General features: G+C 42.4%; 1 protein-coding gene across 9 annotated transcripts in view; it reads right to left on the reverse strand.

Moving 5' to 3' along the window:
* The window catches only part of SMG7 (SMG7 nonsense mediated mRNA decay factor), a 167513-nt gene that overhangs the window by 55971 nt on the left and 86591 nt on the right, over positions 1-24951 (reverse strand). For 5 of the 9 annotated variants that reach the window (XM_053693974.1, XM_053693973.1, XM_053693969.1 and 2 more), the window contains 5 exons: positions 19768-20203; positions 18497-18641; positions 17210-17583; positions 6223-6591; positions 4570-4719 (listed from right to left, as the gene is read on the reverse strand). In XM_053693974.1, the coding sequence (XP_053549949.1) occupies positions 4570-4719; positions 6223-6591; positions 17210-17583; positions 18497-18641; positions 19768-20203 (1474 nt within the window). The remainder of the gene's footprint in view (positions 1-4569; positions 4720-6222; positions 6592-17209; positions 17584-18496; positions 18642-19767; positions 20204-24951) is intronic. The other 4 variants (XM_053693977.1, XM_053693975.1, XM_053693971.1 and 1 more) reach the window with 3 other exon arrangements.

Consider the following 24951-nt stretch of genomic DNA (forward strand, 5'->3'; position numbering starts at 1 on the left):
ATATAGGAGGGGGGGAAAAAGGCACACCGGGTCTATCCCACTCCTTGCTAATAATTTCTGTAAGCCTCTTAGGTATAGGAAAAACGTCAGTACACACCGGTACCGCATAGTATTTATCCAGCCTACATAATTTCTCTGGAATTGCAACCGTGTTACAATCATTCAGAGCCGCTAATACCTCCCCTAGCAATACGCGGAGGTTCTCAAGCTTAAATTTAAAATTAGAAATCTCTGAATCCAGTCTTCCTGGATCAGATCCGTCACCCACAGAATGAAGCTCTCCGTCCTCATGTTCTGCAAATTGTGACGCAGCATCGGACATGGCTCTCCCATCATCAGCGCGCTCTGTCCTTAACCCAGAGCAATCGCGCTTGCCTCTTAATTCTGGCAATTTAGATAATACTTCTGTCATAACAGTAGCCATGTCTTGCAAAGTGATTTGTATGGGCCTCCCTGTTGGCGCCACAATATCACGCACCTCCTGAGCGGGAGGTGAAGGTACTGACACGTGAGGACAGTTAGTCGGCATAACTTCCCCCTCGTTGTCTGGTGATAATTTCTTTACATGTAAAGATTGACTTTTATTTAAAGTGACATCAATGCAATTAGTACACAAATTTCTATTGGGCTCCACATTGGCCTTTAAACATAGTGAACAAAGAGATTCATCTGAGTCAGACATGTTTAAACAGACTAGCAATGAGACTAGCAAGCTTGGAAAAAACTTTCAAATAAATTTACAAGCAATATAAAAAACGCTACTGCGCCTTTAAGAAGCACAAAAAGCTGTCACAGTTGAAATAACAATGAACCAAATTAGTTATAGCAACCAAATTTTCACAGTAAATATATTAAGTTAGCAGAGCATTGCACCCACTTGCAAATGGATGATTAACCCCTTAATACCCAAAAACGGATAACAATTATAAAATTTACGTTTTTATCACAGTCAAACACACTGTCACAGGTCTGCTGTGACTGATTACCTCCCTCAAAACGAATTTTGAAGACCCCTGAGCTCTCTAGAGACGTCCTGGATCATGGAGGATGAAGTAGGAAGATTGTGACTGAAATTTTACTGCGCAAAAAAGCGCTAAAATAGGCCCCTCCCACTCAGATTACAACAGTGGGGAAGCTCAGTAAACTGTTTCTATGCAGAAAACAAAGATAGCCATGTGGTAAAAATCATGCCCCAATAAGTTTTATCACCAAGTACCTCACAAAAAACGATTAACATGCTAGTAAACGTTTTAAACATATATTTTAAAAGCTATGAAGTGTTATTAATAAGCCTGCTACCAGTCGCATTTACTGCAGTGAAGGCTCATACATTACTTCAGTATTAACAGTATTTTCTGAGTGAAATTCCATTCCCTAGAAAAATACTTCAGTGTACACACACTCATCAGCCTAATACCAGTCGCTACCACTGCATTTAAGGCTGAACTTACATTACATTGGTATTAGCAGTATTTTCTCAGTCAATTCCATTCCTTAGAAAAATAATTTACTGCACATACCTCGTTTGCAGGGGGGCCCTGCATGCTATTCCCCTCTTTCTGAAGTTACCTCACTCCTCAGAATGTGTGAGAACAGCCAGTGGATCTTAGTTACGTCTGCTAAGATCATAGAAAACGCAGGCAGATTCTTCTTCTAATGCTGCCTGAGAACAAACAGCACACTCCGGTGCCATTTAAAATAACAAACTTTTGATTGAAGAAATAAACTAAGTTTAAAAACATCACAGACCTCTCACAACTCTTTAGTTAGGTTGCAAGAGAATGACTGGATATGACATGTGAGGGGAGGAGCTATATAGCAGCTCTGCTTGGGTGATCCTCTTGCAACTTCCTGTTGGGGAAGAGATATAATCCCATAAGTAATGGATGACCCGTGGACTGACTACACTTAACAAGAGAAAACTTCTGTGAGAGTAGATGACACGACAGCAGCCATATCCTGCAAGGTAAAAGAAGCAGACGCCGATGAACATGGCGTCGCTTGAGCGAGCGTTAAAGGCTGTGAAGCTTGGGGAGAAAGTTGCGGCATACCATGAATCTCATCAGTCTGAGCACCATCTTTAAAAAAATATTTTTTCTTTACATTGTAAGGCTCTCTCAATACAAGAGTCACAAAGTGTAACAGGGGGTTCACACAATGGCATCTAAACACATGGGACATGTACTTTGCTCAATGTCATCCATGATAACAGGAACACAAAACCAAACTTGGTCGAGTCACAGGAATAGTAACACTAATAAAAAATATATTAGTGTGTCTTTAAAAAGCTCCCTCTGCGCTAACTCCTTACAGGCAAAAAAGACAGAGGAAGCCCCTAATTAAACTTAACCACACTACCTGTGGCGATAGTAACTACAAATTAACTTACTGGCTCTTTTCCTACTACTGCGGCTCCTAGCTTCCACGTGCTCAACACTTTTACCCCTCGTACAGCGCACCTAAGTTCACTTGCAAATGTTTTACGGAAGCAAACTTAGGTGCCGTGAGGAATGCTGCTAGCCGGAACCTAATGGAACAAGCCCCGCCCATCGTGGGCGTAAACCTAACCTCCGCAAAAATACTGTGAACCGCCATTTACTGGAGCCTATTTACAAAGTTTAAACACAACCTCCGGTAAAGTCCCCAGCGTCAGCCAAATACTCATCCAGCAAAGTGTGCAAGCTGCCACCATAACCAGAGCTGCCCAACATAAAAACACAGTGTTTATCACCATAAAACCCCGACGCTTCTATTGTATTTACTGTCTCAGAATGTTTGGGGTGGAAGCAGGGAAGCCCTGGTAGAGGAGTATGTACAGTCAGGTCCGGGATATGCTGCAGAGCCCCAGAGTAAAAAACTGCACTTACCTCCATGCTGAGGAACAGCATGAAAAATCAGTGTCAAGAGGTCCACTCTTCCTCCTGAGGTCCTGTGAAGACAGAAGGGTCTTAGTTAAGGTTCTCTAAGACCATCACAGCAGAGCAGCATAATAATGGGAGGCGCAGTGAGGCTAAAACCCCACCAGTTCCCATAGCCAAAAGGATATAACTTCAGAGACTGCTCTATAGTAAAATAGTACACTTTGGCACCATTTGAAAATAAAAAACTCTTGATTGAAGAATCTAAACTAACACCTAACTTTACCTCTTCCTATCGCAGGCAAAGAGAATGACTGGGTTGGGGGGGGAAGGGAGGAGCTATTTATGCAGCTCTTCTGTGGAGCTCTTTGCCTCCTCCTGCTGACCAGGAGGCGATATCCCATAAGGATGAAATCTGTGGACTCGTCATATCTTGTAAATGAAAATCATGATTAAATAGTGCTTTAGTTTTCATGTATATGTCAGAAATAGAGTATTGAGACAGTAAACCTATATTTTTTTCATACTGAATCTATTTAACGGCACTGAATACGCTAGTGCTCTAGAGATCTACATATACACTTTTGTATGCCTGTGTTTTTTTATTACATACCCTCTGTAGATCGCTAGCTTGTCAGGGGGCAACAAGCAGAGGGGTAAAAACACACCATAAGTCTGAATGCTCTTTGGCAGCCAAAGGAAAAAAACAAAACACATATGTAAATGAATTTGAAGACAGATGTGTACACAATCATAATGCAATAAAATAGATGCACTGCAAAAAATATAGCTTTACTGTTCCTTTAAATGTCCTTTTAAGAGTTTAACAAAAAGGGAAATCGAGAAATAAAGGAGAGGTATTAAATACACTAATAATAATAATAGGAATTAATACACTCATTTGGTTATCAGAAACAATTTGAGCCTCTGACAGGTATATGCCAAACTCCTGCCCGACTGTCACGTGTGAACAAGTAAATAGTGACTATATAAGAGTTAAAAAGGATATTCAAAAGGTTTTAAAAATTCAACCTTCATATCCCTTTAACACATCACTTCCATGTATATCCCTTTAAGCACCATGTACTACTGAGATCTGGATTTAAAAAGCCCCCCATCTTTATTGAGCAAAAAGTAAAATTTTAAGACCTATGGGGTGATCAGGAATTATTAAGCAGTGTTCTCCCCAGGACATTTTTAGCGGGTGCATCACCCAGCTGATTTTACTGACCACCCAGCTAAAAATTTTAGCTAATATTAAAAATATTCAGTTTTATTGCACAGATTATCATTAAATGCATGTATTATGCAATTAATTTGTGCTTCGGATAGGTGTAAATTATACATTAGAAAATATTATACTGCCCCAATGCCCCCCGGTTGACAACATTTTCTATGGAAAACACTGGCAAGGCTTCTTTTACAAATTATACTCTAAATTTTGAAAGAAAAATCCCAAAAAACAAAAACACAAATGTTACATTATGCTATATTTCACCCTAAACATCTAGATTGATATATTACTTTACAACCACCCTGGGGTGTTATCTAGGAGAGCAACTACTGATTGGCAAATAAATAAAAGGTTACATTAAATAAAAAGTAAAAATATAAATACAAAAAAAAGGAAAGGAGAAATCACAGTTTAACAGTGAGAGTTCAGCAGTGAAAGAAATATGAAGCAGAGGGAACACAACACAAAAATACATACAAAGAGGCTTCGTCCGGGGAGAGAGGCCAGAGGGCCGAGCAGAGCTGGGTAAAAGTCAGGAGGAGGGGAGAAAGCCAGTTCTTCCTCCTCCTCTAGAGCAGCCAGACTCTTTAACAGGTCCGGGGGCAGGAGAGGGGAACGCTTGGGTTCCTAGTTAGAGATAGACAGAGAAAGTGGAAGAGAAGCAGAAAATAAAGTGAAGGAAAAAAGTACTAAATATTAAGGTTACACAGAACTATGCAGCATATTTCTGTCTAGGTTTAATGATAGAACTCAAGATCATTTAGCAAAACCTCTTTACATCTGTTGCACATTGTATAATACATGTATACAGTTCTGTAACAAGACTGCAATATGGCACCCAATAAAGCAATGCAAGTAGCCTAGAACACAAAACTGAAAAGCACATGGAAGAAATTTAAAGGACCACTAAATACAATAGAATTGAATAACTGACAAATACACAATAAAAAAAAACCAATGGAATATCACTTTGAATCTGAAATGAGCAGTAGATTTTTTTCTGGCAAATTTCAAAGTTAAGCCAATGTTTCCTTCCGCTGTATCATGTGACAGCAATCAGCCAATCACAGAATGCATATACATATATACTGTGCACTTTTGCACATGCTCAGTAGGAGCTGGAGCCTCAGAAAGTATGCATTTAAAAAGACTGCACGTTTTGATAATGAAAGTTTTTTAATTGCACGCTTTATTTGAATCATGAAACTTTAAAATTTGACTTTAGTGGCCCCTTAAAGGGACATGAAACCCATATTTTTTTCCAATATAGGAAGATCATGCAATTTTAAACAACTTTCTTATTTACTTCTATTATCTAATTTGCTTCATTCTCTTTATTTCCTTTAACTGAAAAGCATATCTACATAGGCTCAGTAGTTGCCTATTAGTGGATGCACATAGATGCCGCGTGCGATTGGCTCACCAATGTGCATTGCTATTTCTTCAACAAAGGATATCTACAGAATGAAGCACATTCGATAATAGCAGTAAATTGTAATGTTGTTTCAAATTGTATCCTCTACTTGAATTATGGAAGAACATTTTTGCGTTTAAATGTCCCTTTAATTTTTGAATCAATACATTTTTTTGCAGTACACATGTATGAACAAGAGCTGTATGTACATATGCTCTGAGCATAGTAAAAGCCATCACTGAAACAATGGAGGGAAAAATATATCTAGTAAAATATATATATATAGCAAATAAACTTCTATTTAAAACTGAAATGCTCTCAACTATTTATAATTTCCAGTTATTCCAGATTTCGTTAGAAACTATACATTGCAACGTCATCATGTGTAATTTTTATAGTAAAACACTTTGCAAGGTTAATTTATCTTGCATATTTGTCCTTCCACTGAACTCTTACATTGTGGGTTCCGACTGTCCCCAATGAGGCTGGAGTACCCCCTACCCTTCAATACACAGTCACAGTTTCTAACATTTATTTGTTTGAATCCAATGAAACAGCCTTTTTTTCTGAACTCATAACATCTGAATGATGACATTTGTACATTTAAGTGCAAATGCAGTCAATTTCTAAACCACTATGGTGGGTGCCAGAGGGAAAACCATACGAACAAAGAAGGCTACAAGATAATCCATTTCTCCTACAAAACAAGCACTTACCTCAAAGGGCATTCTAGCAACTGAGTCCTGGCCAGAGGGGTATCCCGTCGGCTGGCGCTTGCCCCTTTGGTTAAGAGACTGGTGTGCCAAAAGTGCCCGGTTATCGGGCATATTGTAAGAGGAGTCCCCCCAGTAGAAATCTGCCATCTTGACATCAGAAGTGCTCTGGTTATAGGCATCCAAGTTAAAAGGCTTCATCTTCTTCTCCAATGGCTGCTGCATGACTGGGTGCTGTAGGCACTGCTCCAACATGCTTAAAGGTTCACGCCCTTCAATATAATAGGGGTGCTTCACAGATAGCAGCTTTCCAATTGGGCCGGAGACCTGTGGAGAGCTCCATAGCTGTTTTGATGCATCTGTCTGCTGGTACTGTATATAAAAAAAAAAGTGATACATTTTAAATAACCTCCTTTCAGGTGTACACCCCCCCCCCATGTTTCTCCTCTACATGCAATTACATTTTAAAATACTTTCTTTTAGACGTAAATAACCCCCCATTTCTCATGCACATACAATTAAACGGATAATCAACTCAAAAAGTAACTTACATGATTCAGACAGAGCAGACAATTTTAAGCAACTTTCAAATTCAGTTCCATTATCTAAAATGTGCGCAGTCTCTTTAAATTGACAATGTGAGGCAATAGCTCCTACTGAGCATGTGCAAGATTCACAGAATTTATAGGTATTTGCAATTTGCGATTGGCTGCTACATGATGCAGAAAAATGTAAATAACTGACATTTGTCAGCAAATAAAATATATAAATTATGCTTACCTGATAATTTCATTTCCATCGTGGGGAGGAAAGTCCACGGCTTCATTCATTACTTGTGGAGAAAAAAGAACCTGGTCACCAGGAGGCTTAAATACTCCTCCCACTTCCCTCATCCCCCAGTCATTCTGCCGAGGGAACAAGGAACAGTAGGAGAAATATCAGGGTATAAATTGTGCCAGGAGAACAAACTAAATGTAGGTCCGCTCACCGGAGCAATGGGCGGGAGCCGTGGACTCTCCTCCCCACGATGTTAATGAAATTATCAGGTAAGCATAATTTATATTTTCCATCTAAAGGGAAGGAGAGTCCACGGCTTCATTCATTACTTGTGGGAACAAATACCCAAGCTCTAGAGGACACTGAATGAAAATGGGAGGGCAAAAGGCGGACCCTAATCCGAGGGCACCACAGCCTGTAAAACTTTTCTCCCAAAAACTGCTTCTGCCGAAGCAAAAACGTCAAATTTGTAAAATTTTGTAAAGGTATGCGAGGATGAACAGGTGGCCGCGTTACAAACCTTCTTCATAGAAGCCTCATTCTTGAAGGCCCACAAAGAAGCCACAGCTCTAGTAGAATGAACCGTGATCCTCTGAGAAGGCTTATGTCCTGCTGTCTCATAGGCCAAGCGAATCAAGCTCCTCAACCAAAAGGACAAAGAAGTTGCAGAGGCTTTCTGCCCCTTGCTCTTCCCTGAATACACCACAAAAAGAGATGTAGTCTGAAATATTTCATAGCCTGAAGATAGAACTTCAAAGCTCGAACCACATCCAAATTATGAAGTAACCTTAGGAGAAGAGGGGTTAGGACACAAGGAAGGAACAATGATTTCCAGATTGATGTTACGGTTAGACAAAACCTTGGGAAGAAATCCCAAACCAGTGCGAAGAACAGCCTTATCAGCATGAAAAACAAGATAAGGGGGCTCACATTGCAAAGCAGATACACTGCGTGCCGATGCAATAGCCAACAGAAAAAGAACCTTCCAAGAAAGAATCTTAATGTCCACAGAGTGCATAGGTTCAAATGGAACACTCTGCAACACCTTCAGAACCAAGTTCAAGCTCCAAGGAGGAGCAGACTGTCTAAAAACAGGTCTGATTCTAGACAAGGCCTGAACAAAAGACTGAATATCCGGAAGCTCAGCGAGCCTACAGAACAGGCAACGCTGAAATCTGTCCCTTCAAGGAACTGGCGGCAAGCCCCTTCTCCAGTCCATCCTGGAGAAAGGACAGAATCCTGGATACCTTAAGGTTATGTAAAGGATATCCCTGCTTCTCACACCAGGACAAGTAAGTCCTCCACACCTTATGATAGATGCGACGAGTGACCGGCTTCCTGACCTGAACGAGAGTATCAATCACTCTCTCAGAAAACCCTCTCTTGGCCAAGACTAAGCGCTCAATCTCCACGCAGTCAGCCTCAGAGAATTTAGATTTTGATGTTGAAAGGGACCCTGTACCAACAGATCCCTGCGACAGGGTAACCTCCATGGAGGAGACGATATCCCCACCAGATCCGCGAACCACGTCCTCCGCGACCACGACGGAGCAATCAGAATAGCCGAAGCTTGCTCCTGCTTGATGCAGGCCACTACACGAGGTAGAAGTGGCAACGGTGGAAAAATGTAAACTAGGTTGAAGCCCCAAGGTACCGCCAAGGAATCTATCAGCTCTGCCTCGGGATCCCTGAACCGCGACCCGTATCTAGACGCCATGAGATTTCTGGAGTCCCCCATTCGTGACAAATCTCTGCAAACACCTTGGGTGGAGAGACCATTCCCACAGATGGAAGGATTGTCTGCTGAGAAAGTCTGCTTCCCAGTTGTCCACACCCGGAATGTGGATTGCTGAGAGCGAGCAACTGTGGGACTCTGCCCATTCCAATATCCGAGAAACCTCCCTCATTGCTAGCGAGCTTCTCGTCCCTACCCTGATGGTTGATGTAAGCCACCGAGGTAATGTCTGTCTGGAATCTGATGAAGCTGAACGACCCCAGAAGAGGCCACGGCTTCAAAGCATTTTAGATAGCTCAAAGTTCCAGAATATTGATCGGGAGGAGATACTCCTCTCAAGACCATTTTCCCTGTGCCATCCTGGCACCCCAAACAGCTCCCCATCCTGCCAGACTCGCGCCCATGGTCACAATCTCCCAGGACGGTCTCAGGGATGATGTCCCTTGGGACAGTTGTTCCGGACAAATCCACCAAGAGAGGGAGTCCCTCGTCAGATCGTCCAGAGAAATCTATTGGGATAGGTCTGTATGATCAACGTTCCACAGTCTCAACATGCACAACTGAAGAGGTCTGAGATGGCACCTGGCGAATGGAATGACATCGATGCTGGATACCATGAGCCCGATCACCTTCATACTCTGCGCCACAGAGGGACTGGAGTAGGACTGAAGGGCAAGACAAGCAGACGCAATCTTCCTGCTTCGCTGATCTGTGAGAAATATCCTCATGGATATAGAATCTATTATAATTCCCGGGAACTACACCCTGTTGCTGGGAATCAGGGGGCTCTTTCCTGAGTTTATCTTCCAACAGTGAGATTGGAGCAAAAGAAGAAGAGCCCTCAAGTTATCCTCTGCAAGACTGAACGACGGCTCCTGCACTAGGATATCATCCAGATAGGGCGCCACAGCAATGCCTCTGGAGCTGGCTACTGCAAGCAGCGCCCCCAGAACCTTTGTGAAGACTCTCAGGGCCGTCGCCAGACCAAAGGGAAAGGCCACAAACTGGAAATGTTGGTCCAGAAACGCAAATCTCAGGAACCTGAAGTGATCCCTGTGGATTGGCACTTGAAGGTAGGCATTCTTCAAGTCTATTGTCATGAACTGACCCTGTTGAACTAGGGGCAGAATAGATCTGATCGTTTCCATTTCGAACGATGGAACAGCCAGAAACTTGTTTAAACATTTTAGGTCCAGAATCGGGTGGAACGTGCCCTCCTTCTTTGGGACCACAAAAAGGTTTGAATAGTACCCTAGACCCCTTTCTGCTGGGGTACTGGTACAATAACTCAGAGAAGAGAGATCCCTCACACATTCTAGAAAGGCTTCTCTCTTTTCTGGTCTGGAAGACAGATTTGACATGAGGAATCTGCCCCTGGGCGGATGAGTTCTTAACCCTATCCTGTATCCTTGGGCGACAACCTCCAGAACCCAAGGGTCCTGAACATCCTGCAACCAGGCCTCTGAGAAGAGTGATAATCTGCCCCTACTTGGTTGGGGGACCAGTCGAGGGCCGCCCCTTCATGTCAACTTTGTTTAGACGAGCTTCTTGTGCTGGCGTTGGGCCTTGTCCGTACGAAATGGACGAAAAGTAGATCCCTTAGGTTTAACCTTCTTATCCTGCTGTAGGAATGCACCCTTGCCTCCCGTCACCGTGGATATGATCGAGTCCAATCCTGGACCGAACAGGATCTTTCCCTGAAAGGGAAGGGATAACAGTCTGGACTTAGAGGTCATGTTCGCAGACCACGACTTTAGCCACAGAGCCCTGCGGGCTAGTACAGAAAACCCTGAAACCTTAGCATTCAGGCAAATAATTTGCATATTGGCATCACAAATAAAAGAATTAGCTACCCTCAAGGCCTTAATTCTCTATTACATTTCATCGAGGGGAGTCTCCCTCTCGACCATATCAGACAGAGATTCGAACCAATATGTCGCAGTTACTTCTGCTAAGATCATAGAAAATGCAGGCAGATTCTTCTTCTAAATACTGCCCGAGATAAACAGTACACTCCGGTACCATTTAAAAATAAACTTTTGATTGAAGTTAAAAAACTAACTATAATACACCACTCTCCTCTTACTACGTCCATCTTTGTTGAGAGTTGCAAGAGAATGACTGGATATGGCAGTGAGAGGAGGAGCTATATAGCAGCTCTGCTGTGGGTGATCCTCTTGCAACTTCCTGTTGGGAAGGAGAATATCCCACAAGTAATGGATGATCCGTGGACTGGATACACTTAACAAGAGAAAGTACAAATTTTCCATCCTTAACCTAAAGTCAGGCTCCTCTGCAGACGGAGCTTTAGATGACATGGATTCCGACCCAGAAGAAACGTCCTCTGAAGAGTCGGAGTCATCCTCGTCAGCAGATAACCTTTCTGAGATATCCATAGGAGTATAACTCCTGGGCCGGATAACCATATTTTACCCTACGCTTGCGCTTAGCAGAACGTGGTAAGGCACTAATCACCTTAGAGAACGCCGTTTGTAGTTGATCCGCAAAGTTTGACGGCCAACGGATTTCCCCCCGAAGGAAAAATAGACATGCCCTGGGGCGCTGCATGTGTACTCAGAGATAAATGTAGGGGACGTACCTCACGGGACGGGGAGCCCTCAAAGGTGGACGGTTCAGTAGTACTAGACATTCTTTTCTTTTGAGAAGTCGAGACCTTATCAAGGCAAGGGGAACATAACTGAGCAGGCGGATCTACCGGAACCTCCTCACAATAAACACAGGTACTAGACTTAGTTAATGAGGGAACACCCCAACGCGTCAGAATCCTCCATAGCTTGCGGCTTTATTACGGACTAGTTATAAAATATAAACAATGGCACCTTTATAACATCCAATGGCCGGGGGACTCACCACCTCCTAGGACCCAGACCATAGAAACCGTTACATCTCCTGCACCGCCAGTCAAGCAAGGAAGTAGATTAGGCCACACCCGGTCAGAAGGAATGCCTCGCAGGACAGCCCCTGCACTAGGGAGAAAACACGCCAAAACAGCCCCGCAAATACGGAAGGACACTAAAATTCACCCATTGCCACAGCCTCATCTCACACACATCGCAGCAATGACACAATAAACAATAATATGTATAAACCCCCCTGTTCAATAATCCCCTTACTAGGGATATTAATACTAGATTCCATAAAGATAAGAGGCATCCCACTGTGACCCTGTCCTCTGCGTTCTCATTATGTGTATAAAAATTAAACGATCTTACCAGAATCTACGCCGTGGAACAGGAACACGGCCTCTCAAGTGTGACAGTGTAGTAGCATCGCTTCTGACATGGACTTGAGTGTAGGAAGCAGGCAGCGAAAGTCGTCAACTGCTCGCTGATTGCTTATGGAGCTTTTAAAATGAGTCGGGATGGATTCGCAGAAAGACTCTCCCTGCATCTCCAGGCTCTAACTTTCACCCAAGCTCTCACTGAGAGGCCGACAGGACTACTTAAAACTCCAGTCTCATTACGAGGAGTACTACCCTCCATAAGACACTACTCCGAATCTTCCGACACTTCTCTGCCAACCTCCTGTGATGGAAGGCAAAGAATGACTGGGGGATGAGGGAAGTGGGGGAGGTATTTAAGCCTTTGGCTGGGGTGTCTTTGCCTCCTTATGGTGGCAAGGTTCTTTTTCCCCCACAAGTAATGAAGCTGTGGACTCTCCTCTCCTTTAGATGGAAAAAAGTATTTTCTTTCATGTAATTGGCAAGAGTCCATGAGCTAGTGACGTATGGGATATACATTCCTACCAGGAGGGGCAAAGTTTCCCAAACATCAAAATGCCTATAAATACACCCCCCACCACACCCACAATTCAGTTTTACAAACTTTGCCTCCTATGGAGGTGGTGAAGTAAGTTTGTGCTAGATTTCTACGTTGATATGCCCTTCGCAGCATGCTGAAGCCCGGTTTTCCTCTCAGAGTGCAGTGAATGACAGAGGGATGTGAAGGGAGTATTGCCTATTTGAATGCTATGGTCATCCTATCGGGGATCTATTTCATAGGTTCTCTGTTATCGGTCGTAAAGATTCTTCTTTTACCTCCCCCTTTTCAGATCGACAATATACCCTTATATACCATTACCTCTGCTGATTCTCGTTTCAGTTTGGCTATCTACTATATGTAGATGAGTGTCTTTTGGTAAGTATGTCTTATTTTATTTATGACACTCTCAGCCATGGTTTGGCACTTTATATGTAAAGTTCTAAATATATGTTTTATACTTATATTTGCCATGATTCAGGTTAATCAGTATATTTCCTTCTTACAGACTGTCAGTGTCATTTTTGGGAAATGCATATGAATATATTTTTTTCTTACCTGAAAATTGGTCAAATTGACTTTTCTTTCTAAATTGTGGGCTGTTAGGCTCTCAGGTGCAAAAAATGCTAGAATTTATTGCGTCATTTTTGGCGCGAGACTTTTTTGGTGCGAGAATTACGTTTGTTGGCGTTAATGTCGTCATTTCCGGCGTCGTAGTTGACAGCGAGAGTTTTCACGTACTTGCGTCATCTGACGCTCATGTTTGTTGCAGATGTTTTTGGCGCCAAAAACTTTGTCAATGTGGGCGTCATACTTGGCACCAGTTTTTTTTTTTTACATTATTTAAGTCTTTGTTTCTTTTTGCTTCTGGTTTCCAGAGGCTTATTCTGTTTGCATTTTTTCCCCATTCCTGAAACTGTCATTTAAGGAATTTGATAACTTTGCTTTATATGTTGTTTTTTCTATTACATATTGCAAGATGTCTCAATCTGACCCTGTATCAGAATCTACTTCTGGAATGCTGCTGCCTGATGTCGGTTCTACCAAAGCTAAGTACATTTGTTGTAAACTTGTGGTAACTGTTCCTCCGGCTGTAGTTTGTGTTAGTTGTCATGATAAACTTTCAAAAGCAGACAATATTTCCATTAGTAGTAGTCCATTACCTCTTGTTGTTCCTTCAACATCTAAATGTTCAGGATATTCCTGTTAATGTAAGAGAATTTGTTTCTAATTCTATTCAGAAGGCCCTGTCTGTTATACCACCTTCTAATAAACGTAAAAGGTCTTTTAAAACTTCTCATAAATTAGATGAACTTTTAAATGATCGCCAGCATTCTGGTTTATCTATTTCTGATGAGGATCTTTCTGGTTCAGAAGATTCTGCCTCAGATATTGACACTGACAAATCTTCATATTTATTTATTTAAGATGGAGTTTATTCGTTCTTTACTTAAAGAGGTGTTGATTGCATTAGATATGGAGGAGTCTAGTCCTCTTGATATTAAAACCAGTAAATGTTTAAATTCGTTATTTAAACCTCATGTAGTTATTCCAGAGGTTTTTCCAGTTCCTGATGCTATTTCAGATGTAATTTCTAGGGAATGGAATAGTTTGGGTACTTCATTTACTCCTCCTTTCAGGTTTAAGAGACTGTACCCTTTGCCGACTGATAGATTGGAGTTTTGGGAAAAAATCCCCAAAGTTGATGGGGCTCTCTCTACTTTTGCTAAACGTACTACTATTCATACGGCAGATAGTACTTCTTTTAAAGATCCTTTAGATAGGAAGCTTGAATCTTTTCTAAGGAAGGCTTATTTATGTTCAGGTCATCTTCTCAGGCCTGCTATTTCTTTGGCTGATGTTGCTGCGGCTTCAACTTTTTGGTTGGAAGCTTTAGCGCAACAAGTACCAGATCATAATGTGTATAGCATTGTTAAGCTTCTTCAACATGCTAATAATTTCATTTGTGATGCCATTTTTGATATCATTAGAATTGATGTCAGGTATATGTCTTTAGCTATTTTAGCTAGAAGAGCTTTATGGCTTAAATCTTGGAATGCAGATATGACTTCTAAGTCAACGTTGCTATCTCTTTCTTTCCAAGGTAATAAATTATTTGGTTCTCAGTTGGATTCTATAATTTCAACTGTCACTGGGGGGAAGGGAGCTTTTTTTGCCTCAGGATAAAAATCTAAGGGTAAATTTAGGGCTGCTAACCATTTTCGTTCCTTTCACCAGAATAAGGAACAGAAGCCTGACCCTTCCCCTAAAGGAACGGCTTCCAATTGGAAGCCTTCTCCAGTCTGGAATAAATCCAAGCCTTTTAGAAAATCAAAACCAGCCCCCAAGTCCGCATGAAGGTGCGGCCCTCATTCCAGCACAGCTGGTAGGGGGCAGGCTACGATTTTTCAAAGATGTTTGGATCAATTCAGTCCAAAATCATTGGATTCAGAACATTATTTCTCAAGGGTACAGAATAGGTTTCAAGATAAGACCGCCTGTGAGAAGGTTCTTTCTCTCACGCATTCCAGTGAACCCAGTAAAGGCTCAGGCTTTCCTGAAATGTGTTTCAGACCTGGAGTCATCTGGGGTAATTGTGCCAGTTCCATGTAGGGAACGGGGTCTGGGGTTTTATTCAAATCTGTTCATTGTACCAAAGAAAGAGAATTCTTTTAGACTAGTTCTGGATCTAAAAAATTTGAATCGTTATGTAAGAATACCAACATTCAAGATGGTGACTATAAGGACTACTCTGCCTTTTGTTCTGCAAGGGCATTATATGTCCACAATAGACTTACAGGATGCTTATCTTCATATTCCAATTCATCCAGATCATTATCAGTTCCTGAGATTCTCTTTTCTAGACAAGCATTACCAATTTGTTGCTCTTCCTTTTGGCCTAGCAACAGCTCCAAGGATCTTCTCAAAGGTTCTCGGTGCCCTTCTCTCTGTAATCAGAGAGCGGGGTATTGCGGTGTTTCCTTATTTGGACGATATCTTGGTATTGGCTCAGTCTTTACATTCTGCAGAATCTCACACGAATCAACTTGTGTTGTTTCTTCAAGAACATGGTTGGATGATCAATTTACCAAAAGGTTCTTTGATTCCTCAGATAAGGTAACCTTTTTAGGATTCCAAATAGATTCAGTATCCATGACTTTGTCTCTAACAGACAAAAGACGTCTGAAATAGGTTTCAGCTTGTCGGAACCTTCAGACTCAATCATTCCCTTCAGTAGCTATGTGCATGGAAGTTTTAGGTCTCATGACTGCAGCTTCGGACGCGATCCCCTTTGCTCGTTTTCACATGAGACCTCTTCAGCTTTGTATGCTGAACCTTTGGTGCAGGGATTATACAAAGATATCACAATTGATATCCTTAAATCCCAATACTTTACTATCTCTGACTTGGTGGTTAAATCACCACCGTTTAGTTCAAGGGGCCTCTTTTCTTCGTCCAACCTGGACTGTGATTTCAACAGATGCGAGTCTTTAAGGTTGGGGAGCTGTCTGGGGATCTCTGACAGCGCAGGGGGTTTGGAAATCTCAAGAGGCGAGATTACCAATCAATATTTTGGAACTCTGTGCTATTTTCAGAGCTCTTCAGTTCTGGCCTCATCTGAAGAGATAATCGTTTGTTTTCTGACAGACAATGTCACAACCGTGGCGTATGTCAATCATCAATGTGGGACTCACAGTCCTCAAGCTATGGAAGAAGTATCTCGGAAACTTGCATGGGCGGAATCCAGCTCCTGTCTAATCTCTGCGGTTCATATCCCAGGTATAGACAATTGGGAAACGGATTATCTCAGTCACCAGACTTTACATCCGGGAGAATGGTCTCTTCACCCAGATGTGTTTCTTCAGATTGTTCAGATATGGGGGCTTCCAGAAATAGATCTGATGGCTTCTCACCTAAACAGGAAACTTCCCAGGTATCTGTCCAGATCCAGGGATCCTCAGGCGGAAGCAGTGGATGCATGGTCACTTCCTTGGAATTATCAACGTGCTTATATCTTTCCGCCTCTAGTAGTTCTTCCAAGAGTGATTTCCAAAATGGAATGTTCGTTTGTATTGCTGGTGGCTCCAGCATAGCCACACAGGTTTTGTGTGGCTGTCTTTATTTTTATCCCTCCCTCTTTAGTGACTCTTGCGTGGAGTTCCACATCTTGGGTATTTGCTATCCCATACGTCACTAGCTCATGGACTCTTGCCAATTGCATGAAAGAAAACATAATTTATGTAAGAACTTACCTGATAAATTCATTTATTTCATATTGGCAAGAGTCCATAAGGCTCACCCTTTTTGTGGTGGTTATGATTTTTTTGTATTAAGGACAATTATTCCAATTCCTTGTGCTTTCGCTCCTTTCTTATCACCCCACTTCTTGGCTATTCGTTAAACTGAATTGTGGGTGTGGTGGGGTGTATTTATAGGCATTTTGAGGTTTGGGAAACCTTGCCCCTCCTGGTAGGAATGTATATCCCATACGTCACTAGCTCATGGACTCTTGCCTATATGAAAGAAATGAATTTATCAGGTAAGTTCTTACATAACTTGTGTTTTTTTGTTATGCACTGCTACTGTATTTAATGGTCCTTTAACAACTTTCTCACATTGTGATTCAAGTGGAGAGGAAAAAATAGTTCTACACCAATACCGCCCACTAAATGTAAAACACACAGGTCGGTAGACAGACCTCTAGTACCTGCTGGAGTGAAGGATGATGCTGGGGGTTCTTCCCAAGGGACTGTATTGGTTTAGTCGGAGACTGCTGTTGCTGGGCCATTGTTTGGATCTGCAGCTGTGCTGCAGTCTGTGAGCTGGACTGAGTGGGCGAACTGGACGGAGCCTGTGTCTGGCCAAGTGCTGTCTGATTAGGAGTCCCTGGGCCAGAGGGCCGCTGCTGACTATAAGGAATGTGGGACGGTTTTCCTGGTGGACCCTGGTTCCCAGCAGACGAGTGAGATGAAGGTTGCAGGAATGATCCTGGAACACCAGCTGGAAAATTATATCCGGAACTCATGGAAAATGCCACAGGTGGTGGTATAACATACGCTGGTGGTGGAAAACCTGTACAAGAGAAATCAGTAAGCTGCAATAAATATGGGCACAAATGCCAAATTGCAATTGCTTGCTTTAAATATACAAACAGAAAATAGAGAAGCCCAAAAATGAGAACAAAAAATGTATCCTTGTTCAGTAGGAAATGCCTCTTATGGTGCTGTTTCTTTTAGCTCACTTTACTTTCACACAGTAAAAACATCTTGTAGTAAATCAGTCTGACCGTGCCCTAATAGACAAATGCCAAGCAATGCTCCTCTCAAAGGAAGATAACAATCTAGGTATGTAAGCAATAAATTCACAACTCAGCCACCGTCCCCAATGTAAAAAGAGGATACGGAGCGAATAATGAACAAAGCAATAATTGTTAGATCAGACAGTGCCTCTCAGAGTACAATCTTTTTAAGCTTAAAGGGACACTGAACACAATTTCTTTCACGATTCAGGTAGAGTGGCAATTTTAAGAAACTTTCTAATTTACTCCTATAATCATTTTTTTTCATTCTCTTGGTATCTGTATTTGAAAAGCAGGAATGTAAAGCTTACAAGCCAGCCCATTTTTGGTTCAGACCCTGGGTAGCGCTTGCTGATTGGTTGCTACATTTAGCCACCAATCAAGGTGCTGAACCAAAGATGGGCCGGCTCGTAAGCTTGCACTCCTGCTTTACAAATAAAGACCAAGAGAATGACGAAAAATTAATAGGAGTAAATTAGAAAGTTGCTTAAAATTGCATGCTCTGTCTGAAACATGAAAGAAAAAAAAAATGTGGTTCAGCGTCCCTTTAATATATCTTTCATGAAAGGGAAGTAGGTACCCTGAGCAGCACTGTAGCACTGTACAAAAACAGATTTATTTTTTGTTTTAATTATCCAACTCAAAAGTAGAATATTTGGAACAATGAAAAATAGAAACAGAAGTCACCTGGTCGGCTGGGAAGTGGAGGAAAAGCTCCAGGATGGTGGATGGGGATGAACTGGGCATTGGTGCTCTGGCTTGTGGTCGGAGTCACTGGAGTTTTCCGGGCTTCAGACACTGGAGTTTTCCTCAACTCCGTCTGAGACTTTACCTGTTAAAGGGACAGCCTAGTCAAAATTAAAGTTTCATGATTCAGATAGGGCATGTAATTTTAAACAACTTTCCAATGTACTTTTATCATAAAATTTGCTTTGTTATCTTGATATTCTTTGTTGAAAGCTAAACCTAGGTAGGCTTATATGCTAATTTCGAGCCCTTGAAGGCCGCCTCTTAACTCATTTGGACAGCTTTGTACAGCTAGACAGAGCTAGTTCATGTGTGTCATATAGATAACATTGTGCATAACATTTATGAGAGGGCACCGATTGGCTAAAATGCAAGTCTTTTAAAAGAACCGAGATAAGCAGCATTCAGTTCTTTATGGAGCCAGACTTATTTGAGTAATTGAGCAACACACAGAGCTCTGCATGTGCACAGATCTTTGCGTATTGCACTATTATAAAAATAAATCTGGGTCCGAAAAGAGCTGAATGGTCATATTCGGCAGTCATTTATACAAACAAACGCGGAATGCACACGTCTATTAGAAACATAGTGGCACGAGGATCAACTTTATTATCAAAGTAACTATATCAATTAAAGTGATGGTAAACTTGACGTTTTAAAAACAGGTCCGGAATCTAAGCAATTTTTTTACAGGGGCTTTTGACTCTTTCCGGATGGGAGTAATTTGTCTACATCGAAACTAAGTTCCAATGTAAGCAAAATGAAATCACACGGCCGTTCATGCGATCGCATTATTTAAACATCGGGATCGGGTCAGGGGGGAGTGACTATAACGCTAGGCACGAACTCAAGTCCGAGATCCCATTCAGGAAGTGCCTTTGGCTACAGTACAGCCAAACGGCGAGACCCAGCACAGTAATAAGTTGGTAAGTTGCAACACACTTATGAAGATGTGCTGTGACTTACCATCTATGAGTTTTGAAGTGGTCGGCAAGAGTGTGGGGTATTAGAATAGCACACCTGGATTACAATGTAAGTTACAGCACATCTTCATTAGAAGTGATCAATTAAAGTCCTTGTAAAATATCGCTTAAATTCCAGACCTGATTTTAAAACATGTAAAGTTTACCATCAATTTAAGTGGACTGCGCCATAAAACCAAAATAGTTTTAGGTTATAAATGAATCCCTCTACTTGTTCACAAACGGTACCTGCACTGCAATGCTCTGTTTCCCCAGATCCGGCATCTTCTCATTGCTGGGTTTCTTGGGTTCCGTTTTCCTCTTGATGTTATTAATATCCTTCTTATTGACAGAAGAAATCATCCCCTTAGTAAAGTCTCTCTGTTCTTTCCCAGTATTCACAGTCTTTGAGTAGCTTCGTGCTGGTATTTCCCGGTTCACCTCTTGTGGTTTAATGTTCTCTTTAAAGGTGACAACTGGCTTTTCAGATGTTTCACAACTGGGGCTACGACCCGTGCAGAGAACAGATTTTAAGCCAGGGCTTCCTTCATTTGTTTGACTTTCAGTTTGGCAAGTCTCTAATGGAGAAGATGTGTCATCTAATTCATCAGCATCTTCTATCAAAAGTTCTGGGATATCTGTGAAGAAAGTGATCTCACCAGCAACACTTCGATATTGCATCAATCTGTCATGGAAGACCAGAAAAAAAATGTATACGTAAGGTACAAGCAAACTAATTTATACATTCCTATCTCAAATAAGGAGAACATCAGTTTCACGAATACAAGACTTGAAAGCAATGTCAATAAAGGAATGAAACATTAAAATCAAAATGTATGCTTACCCGATAGATTTCTTTCTTTCCAGACATGGAGAGTACACAACGTCATTCCAATTACTAGTGGGATATTCAACTCCTGGCCAGCAGGAGGAGGCAAAGAGCACCTCAGCAAAAGCTGTTAAGTGTAACTGCCTTACCCATAACCCCCAGTCATTCAGCCAAAGGAAATGAAAAAGGAAAAAGGAAGAAGACACAAGGGTGAAAAGGTGCCCGAGGTTAACTAAAAAAAAAACTGCCGAATTATAATTATAAAAAAACAAAACAAAGGAAGAAGAGGGCGGGGTTGTGGACTCTCCATGTCCGGAAAGAAAATTATCAGGTAAGCATAAATTTTGTTTTCTTTCCTATGACATGGAGAGTCCACAACGTCATTCCAATTACTAGTGGGAAACAATACCCAAGCTAGAGGACACGGAATGAACAGGGAGGGAGAAAAAAGGCAGGAGGACCTAAACAGAAGGCACCACCACTTGAAGAATCTTTCTTCCAAAAGAAGCCTCGGCCGAGGCAAAAGTATCAAATTTGTAAAAAGTATTCAGAGAGGACCAGGTTGCCGCCTTGCAAATCTGTTCCACAGAAGCTTCATTTTTGAAAGCCCAAGAAGAGGAGACAGCCCTAGTGGAATGAGCCGTAAGTCTCTCAGGAGGCTGCTGTCCAGCAGTCTAATAAGCCAAACAAATTAAACTTCTCAACCAGAGAGACAGTAGTAGAAGTGGCCTTCTGATCCTTACGCTTTAAAGAGAAAACAACAAACAGGGCAGAAGCTTGCTGAAAATCTTTAATAGCTTGTAAGTAAAAATTAAGAGCTCGCAAAAGACGTTCCTTTTGAGAAGAAGGGTTAGGACAAAAAGAAGGATCAACAATTTCTTGATTAATGTTTTGATCCGATACCACCTTAGGGAGAAACCCCAATTTAGTACAAAGTACCGCCTTATCAGCATGAAAAAAGAAGGTAGGGGGAAATCACACTGCAGAGCTGAAAGTTCAGACACTCTGCGAGTGGAAGAAGTGGCAACAAGAAACAAAATACTTTCCAGAATAACAATTTTATATCAACAACATGCATAAGCTGAAACAGAGCCTGCTGCAAAACTTAAATACCTAAATTAAGACTCCACGGGGGGAGCAACAGGCTTAAACACAGGCCTGATTCTAACCAGAGCCTGTACAAAGGCTTGAACATCTTGTAGGTCTACCAGACGTTTGTGCAAAAGAATAGATAACGCAGAAATCTGACCCTTTAGAGTACTGACCAATAAACCCTTATCCAGTCCATCCTGAAGAAAAGACAAAATCCGGGGAATTCTCACCCGGCTCCAGGAGAACCTCTTGGATTCATACCAAGAAAGATATTTAAGCCATATCTTATGGTGAATCTTGCGAGAAACCGGTTTTTGAGCCTGAATCATAGTTTCAATGACCGCTTCAGAAAAACCACGTTTAGACAGAACTAGCAGTCAGCTTAAGAGAATCTAGGTTTGGATGAACCAGATCCTGCGAGGCCATGCAAGAGCTATTAGCATCACTGATACTCTCTCCTGTGTGATAGGAGCAATGACTCGTGGAAGGAGAGCAAACAGAAGAAACAGATAAGCCAGAGAAAACCTCCAAGGAACCGCTAGAGCATCAGAACGGCCTGAGGATCTCTTGAACCATACTTTGGAACCTTGGCGTTTTGACGGGACACCATCAGATTCAACTCTGGAACCCCCCACTTGAGGGATATCTGAGAGAACACTTCCTGATGGAGAGCCCACTCCCCAGAAAGAAAGGTCTGTCTGCTCAGAAGATCTGCTTCCCAGTTATCCAATTCTGGAATGTGGATGACAGATAGAAGACAATCGTGGGGTTCCGCCCACTGCAGAATGCGAGTCACCTCCTTCATGGCTAAGGAACTCAGAGTCCCTCCCTGGTGGTTGATGTAAGCCACTGAGGTGGTGAAGTCCTATTGTAATCTTATAAACCAAACCGACAGTTGAGGCCACGCTGATAGGACATTGAAGATATCTCTCAACTCCAAGATGTTTATGGGAAGAGAGGACTCTTCCCGAGACCACAGACCTGAGCCTTAAGAGAGCCCCAAACTGCCCTCCCAGCTGTCCCAGGATGTCATCTCTACCTCCTTGGAGGTTACCTCAGAGGAAAGACCTTCTACTTCAGGGTCTTTTCCTCCATCCAAACCTAGATTCTCTGAAGCTGATTGCTTGGAGATGGAACGCCTAGTTCTGTCTAAACGTGTTTTTTCTGAAGCCGTCATTGAAACTATGATTCAGGCTCAAAAACAGGCTGGCATCTGTAGTTACAATTTCCCAGGAAGGTCTCAGAAAGCAAGTGCCCCGAGACAGATGTTCCTGTGGCACCGACCACGAGAAAGTCTCTTGTTAGGGGATCCATATCTATCCTCTATGATAGATCTTAATGGTCTCCATTCCACTGACTGAGCATGCATAGTCAGAGAGGTCTCAGATGGAACTGAGCAAAAACAGAATTTATGTTTACCTGATAAATTTCTTTCTCCAACGGTGTGTCCGGTCCACGGCGTCATCCTTACTTGTGGGATATTCTCTTCCCCAACAGGAAATGGCAAAGAGCCCAGCAAAGCTGGTCACATGATCCCTCCTAGGCTCCGCCTACCCCAGTCATTCGACCGACGTTAAGGAGGAATATTTGCATAGGAGAAACCATATGGTACCGTGGTGACTGTAGTTAAAGAAAATAAATTATCAGACCTGATTAAAAAACCAGGGCGGGCCGTGGACCGGACACACCGTTGGAGAAAGAAATTTATCAGGTAAACATAAATTCTGTTTTCTCCAACATAGGTGTGTCCGGTCCACGGCGTCATCCTTACTTGTGGGAACCAATACCAAAGCTTTAGGACACGGATGAAGGGAGGGAGCAAATCAGGTCACCTAAATGGAAGGCACCACGGCTTGCAAAACCTTTCTCCCAAAAATAGCCTCAGAAGAAGCAAAAGTATCAAACTTGTAAAATTTGGTAAAAGTGTGCAGTGAAGACCAAGTCGCTGCCCTACATATCTGATCAACAGAAGCCTCGTTCTTGAAGGCCCATGTGGAAGCCACAGCCCTAGTGGAATGAGCTGTGATTCTTTCGGGAGGCTGCCGTCCGGCAGTCTCATAAGCCAATCTGATGATGCTTTTAATCCAAAAAGAGAGAGAGGTAGAAGTTGCTTTTTGACCTCTCCTTTTACCTGAATAAACAACAAACAAGGAAGATGTTTGTCTAAAATCCTTTGTAGCATCTAAATAGAATTTTAGAGCGCGAACAACATCCAAATTGTGCAACAAACGTTCCTTCTTTGAAACTGGTTTTGGACACAGAGAAGGTACGATAATCTCCTGGTTAATGTTTTTGTTAGAAACAACTTTTGGAAGAAAACCAGGTTTAGTACGTAAAACCACCTTATCTGCATGGAACACCAGATAAGGAGGAGAACACTGCAGAGCAGATAATTCTGAGACTCTTCTAGCAGAAGAAATCGCAACTAAAAACAAAACTTTCCAAGATAATAACTTAATATCAACGGAATGTAAGGGTTCAAACGGAACCCCCTGAAGAACTGAAAGAACTAAATTGAGACTCCAAGGAGGAGTCAAAGGTTTGTAAACAGGCTTGATTCTAACCAGAGCCTGAACAAAGGCTTGAACATCTGGCACAGCTGCCAGCTTTTTGTGAAGTAATACCGACAAGGCAGAAATCTGTCCCTTCAGGGAACTTGCAGATAATCCTTTTTCCAATCCTTCTTGAAGGAAGGATAGAATCCTAGGAATCTTAACCTTGTCCCAAGGGAATCCTTTAGATTCACACCAACAGATATATTTTATCCAAATTTTGTGGTAAATCTTTCTAGTTACAGGCTTTCTGGCCTGAACAAGAGTATCGATAACAGAATCTGAGAATCCTCGCTTCGATAAAATCAAGCGTTCAATCTCCAAGCAGTCAGCTGGAGTGAAACCAGATTCGGATGTTCGAACGGACCCTGAACAAGAAGGTCTCGTCTCAAAGGTAGCTTCCAAGGTGGAGCCGATGACATATTCACCAGATCTGCATACCAAGTCCTGCGTGGCCACGCAGGAGCTATCAAGATCACCGACGCCCTCTCCTGATTGATCCTGGCTACCAGCCTGGGGATGAGAGGAAATGGCGGGAACACATAAGCTAGTTTGAAGGTCCAAGGTGCTACTAGTGCATCCACTAGAGCCGCCTTGGGATCCCTGGATCTGGCCCCGTAGCAAGGAACTTTGAAGTTCTGACGAGAGGCCATCAGATCCATGTCTGGAATGCCCCACAGGTGAGTGACTTGGGCAAAGATTTCCGGATGGAGTTCCCACTCCCCCGGATGCAATGTCTGACGACTCAGAAAATCCGCTTCCCAATTTTCCACTCCTGGGATGTGGATAGCAGACAGGTGGCAGGAGTGAGACTCCGCCCATAGAATGATTTTGGTCACTTCTTCCATCGCTAGGGAACTCCTTGTTCCCCCCTGATGGTTGATGTACGCAACAGTTGTCATGTTGTCTGATTGAAACCGTATGAACTTGGTCCTCGCTAGCCGAGGCCAGGCCTTGAGA

Source organism: Bombina bombina, chromosome 10 (assembly GCF_027579735.1).
Source record: "Bombina bombina isolate aBomBom1 chromosome 10, aBomBom1.pri, whole genome shotgun sequence".
Taxonomy (NCBI): domain Eukaryota; kingdom Metazoa; phylum Chordata; class Amphibia; order Anura; family Bombinatoridae; genus Bombina; species Bombina bombina.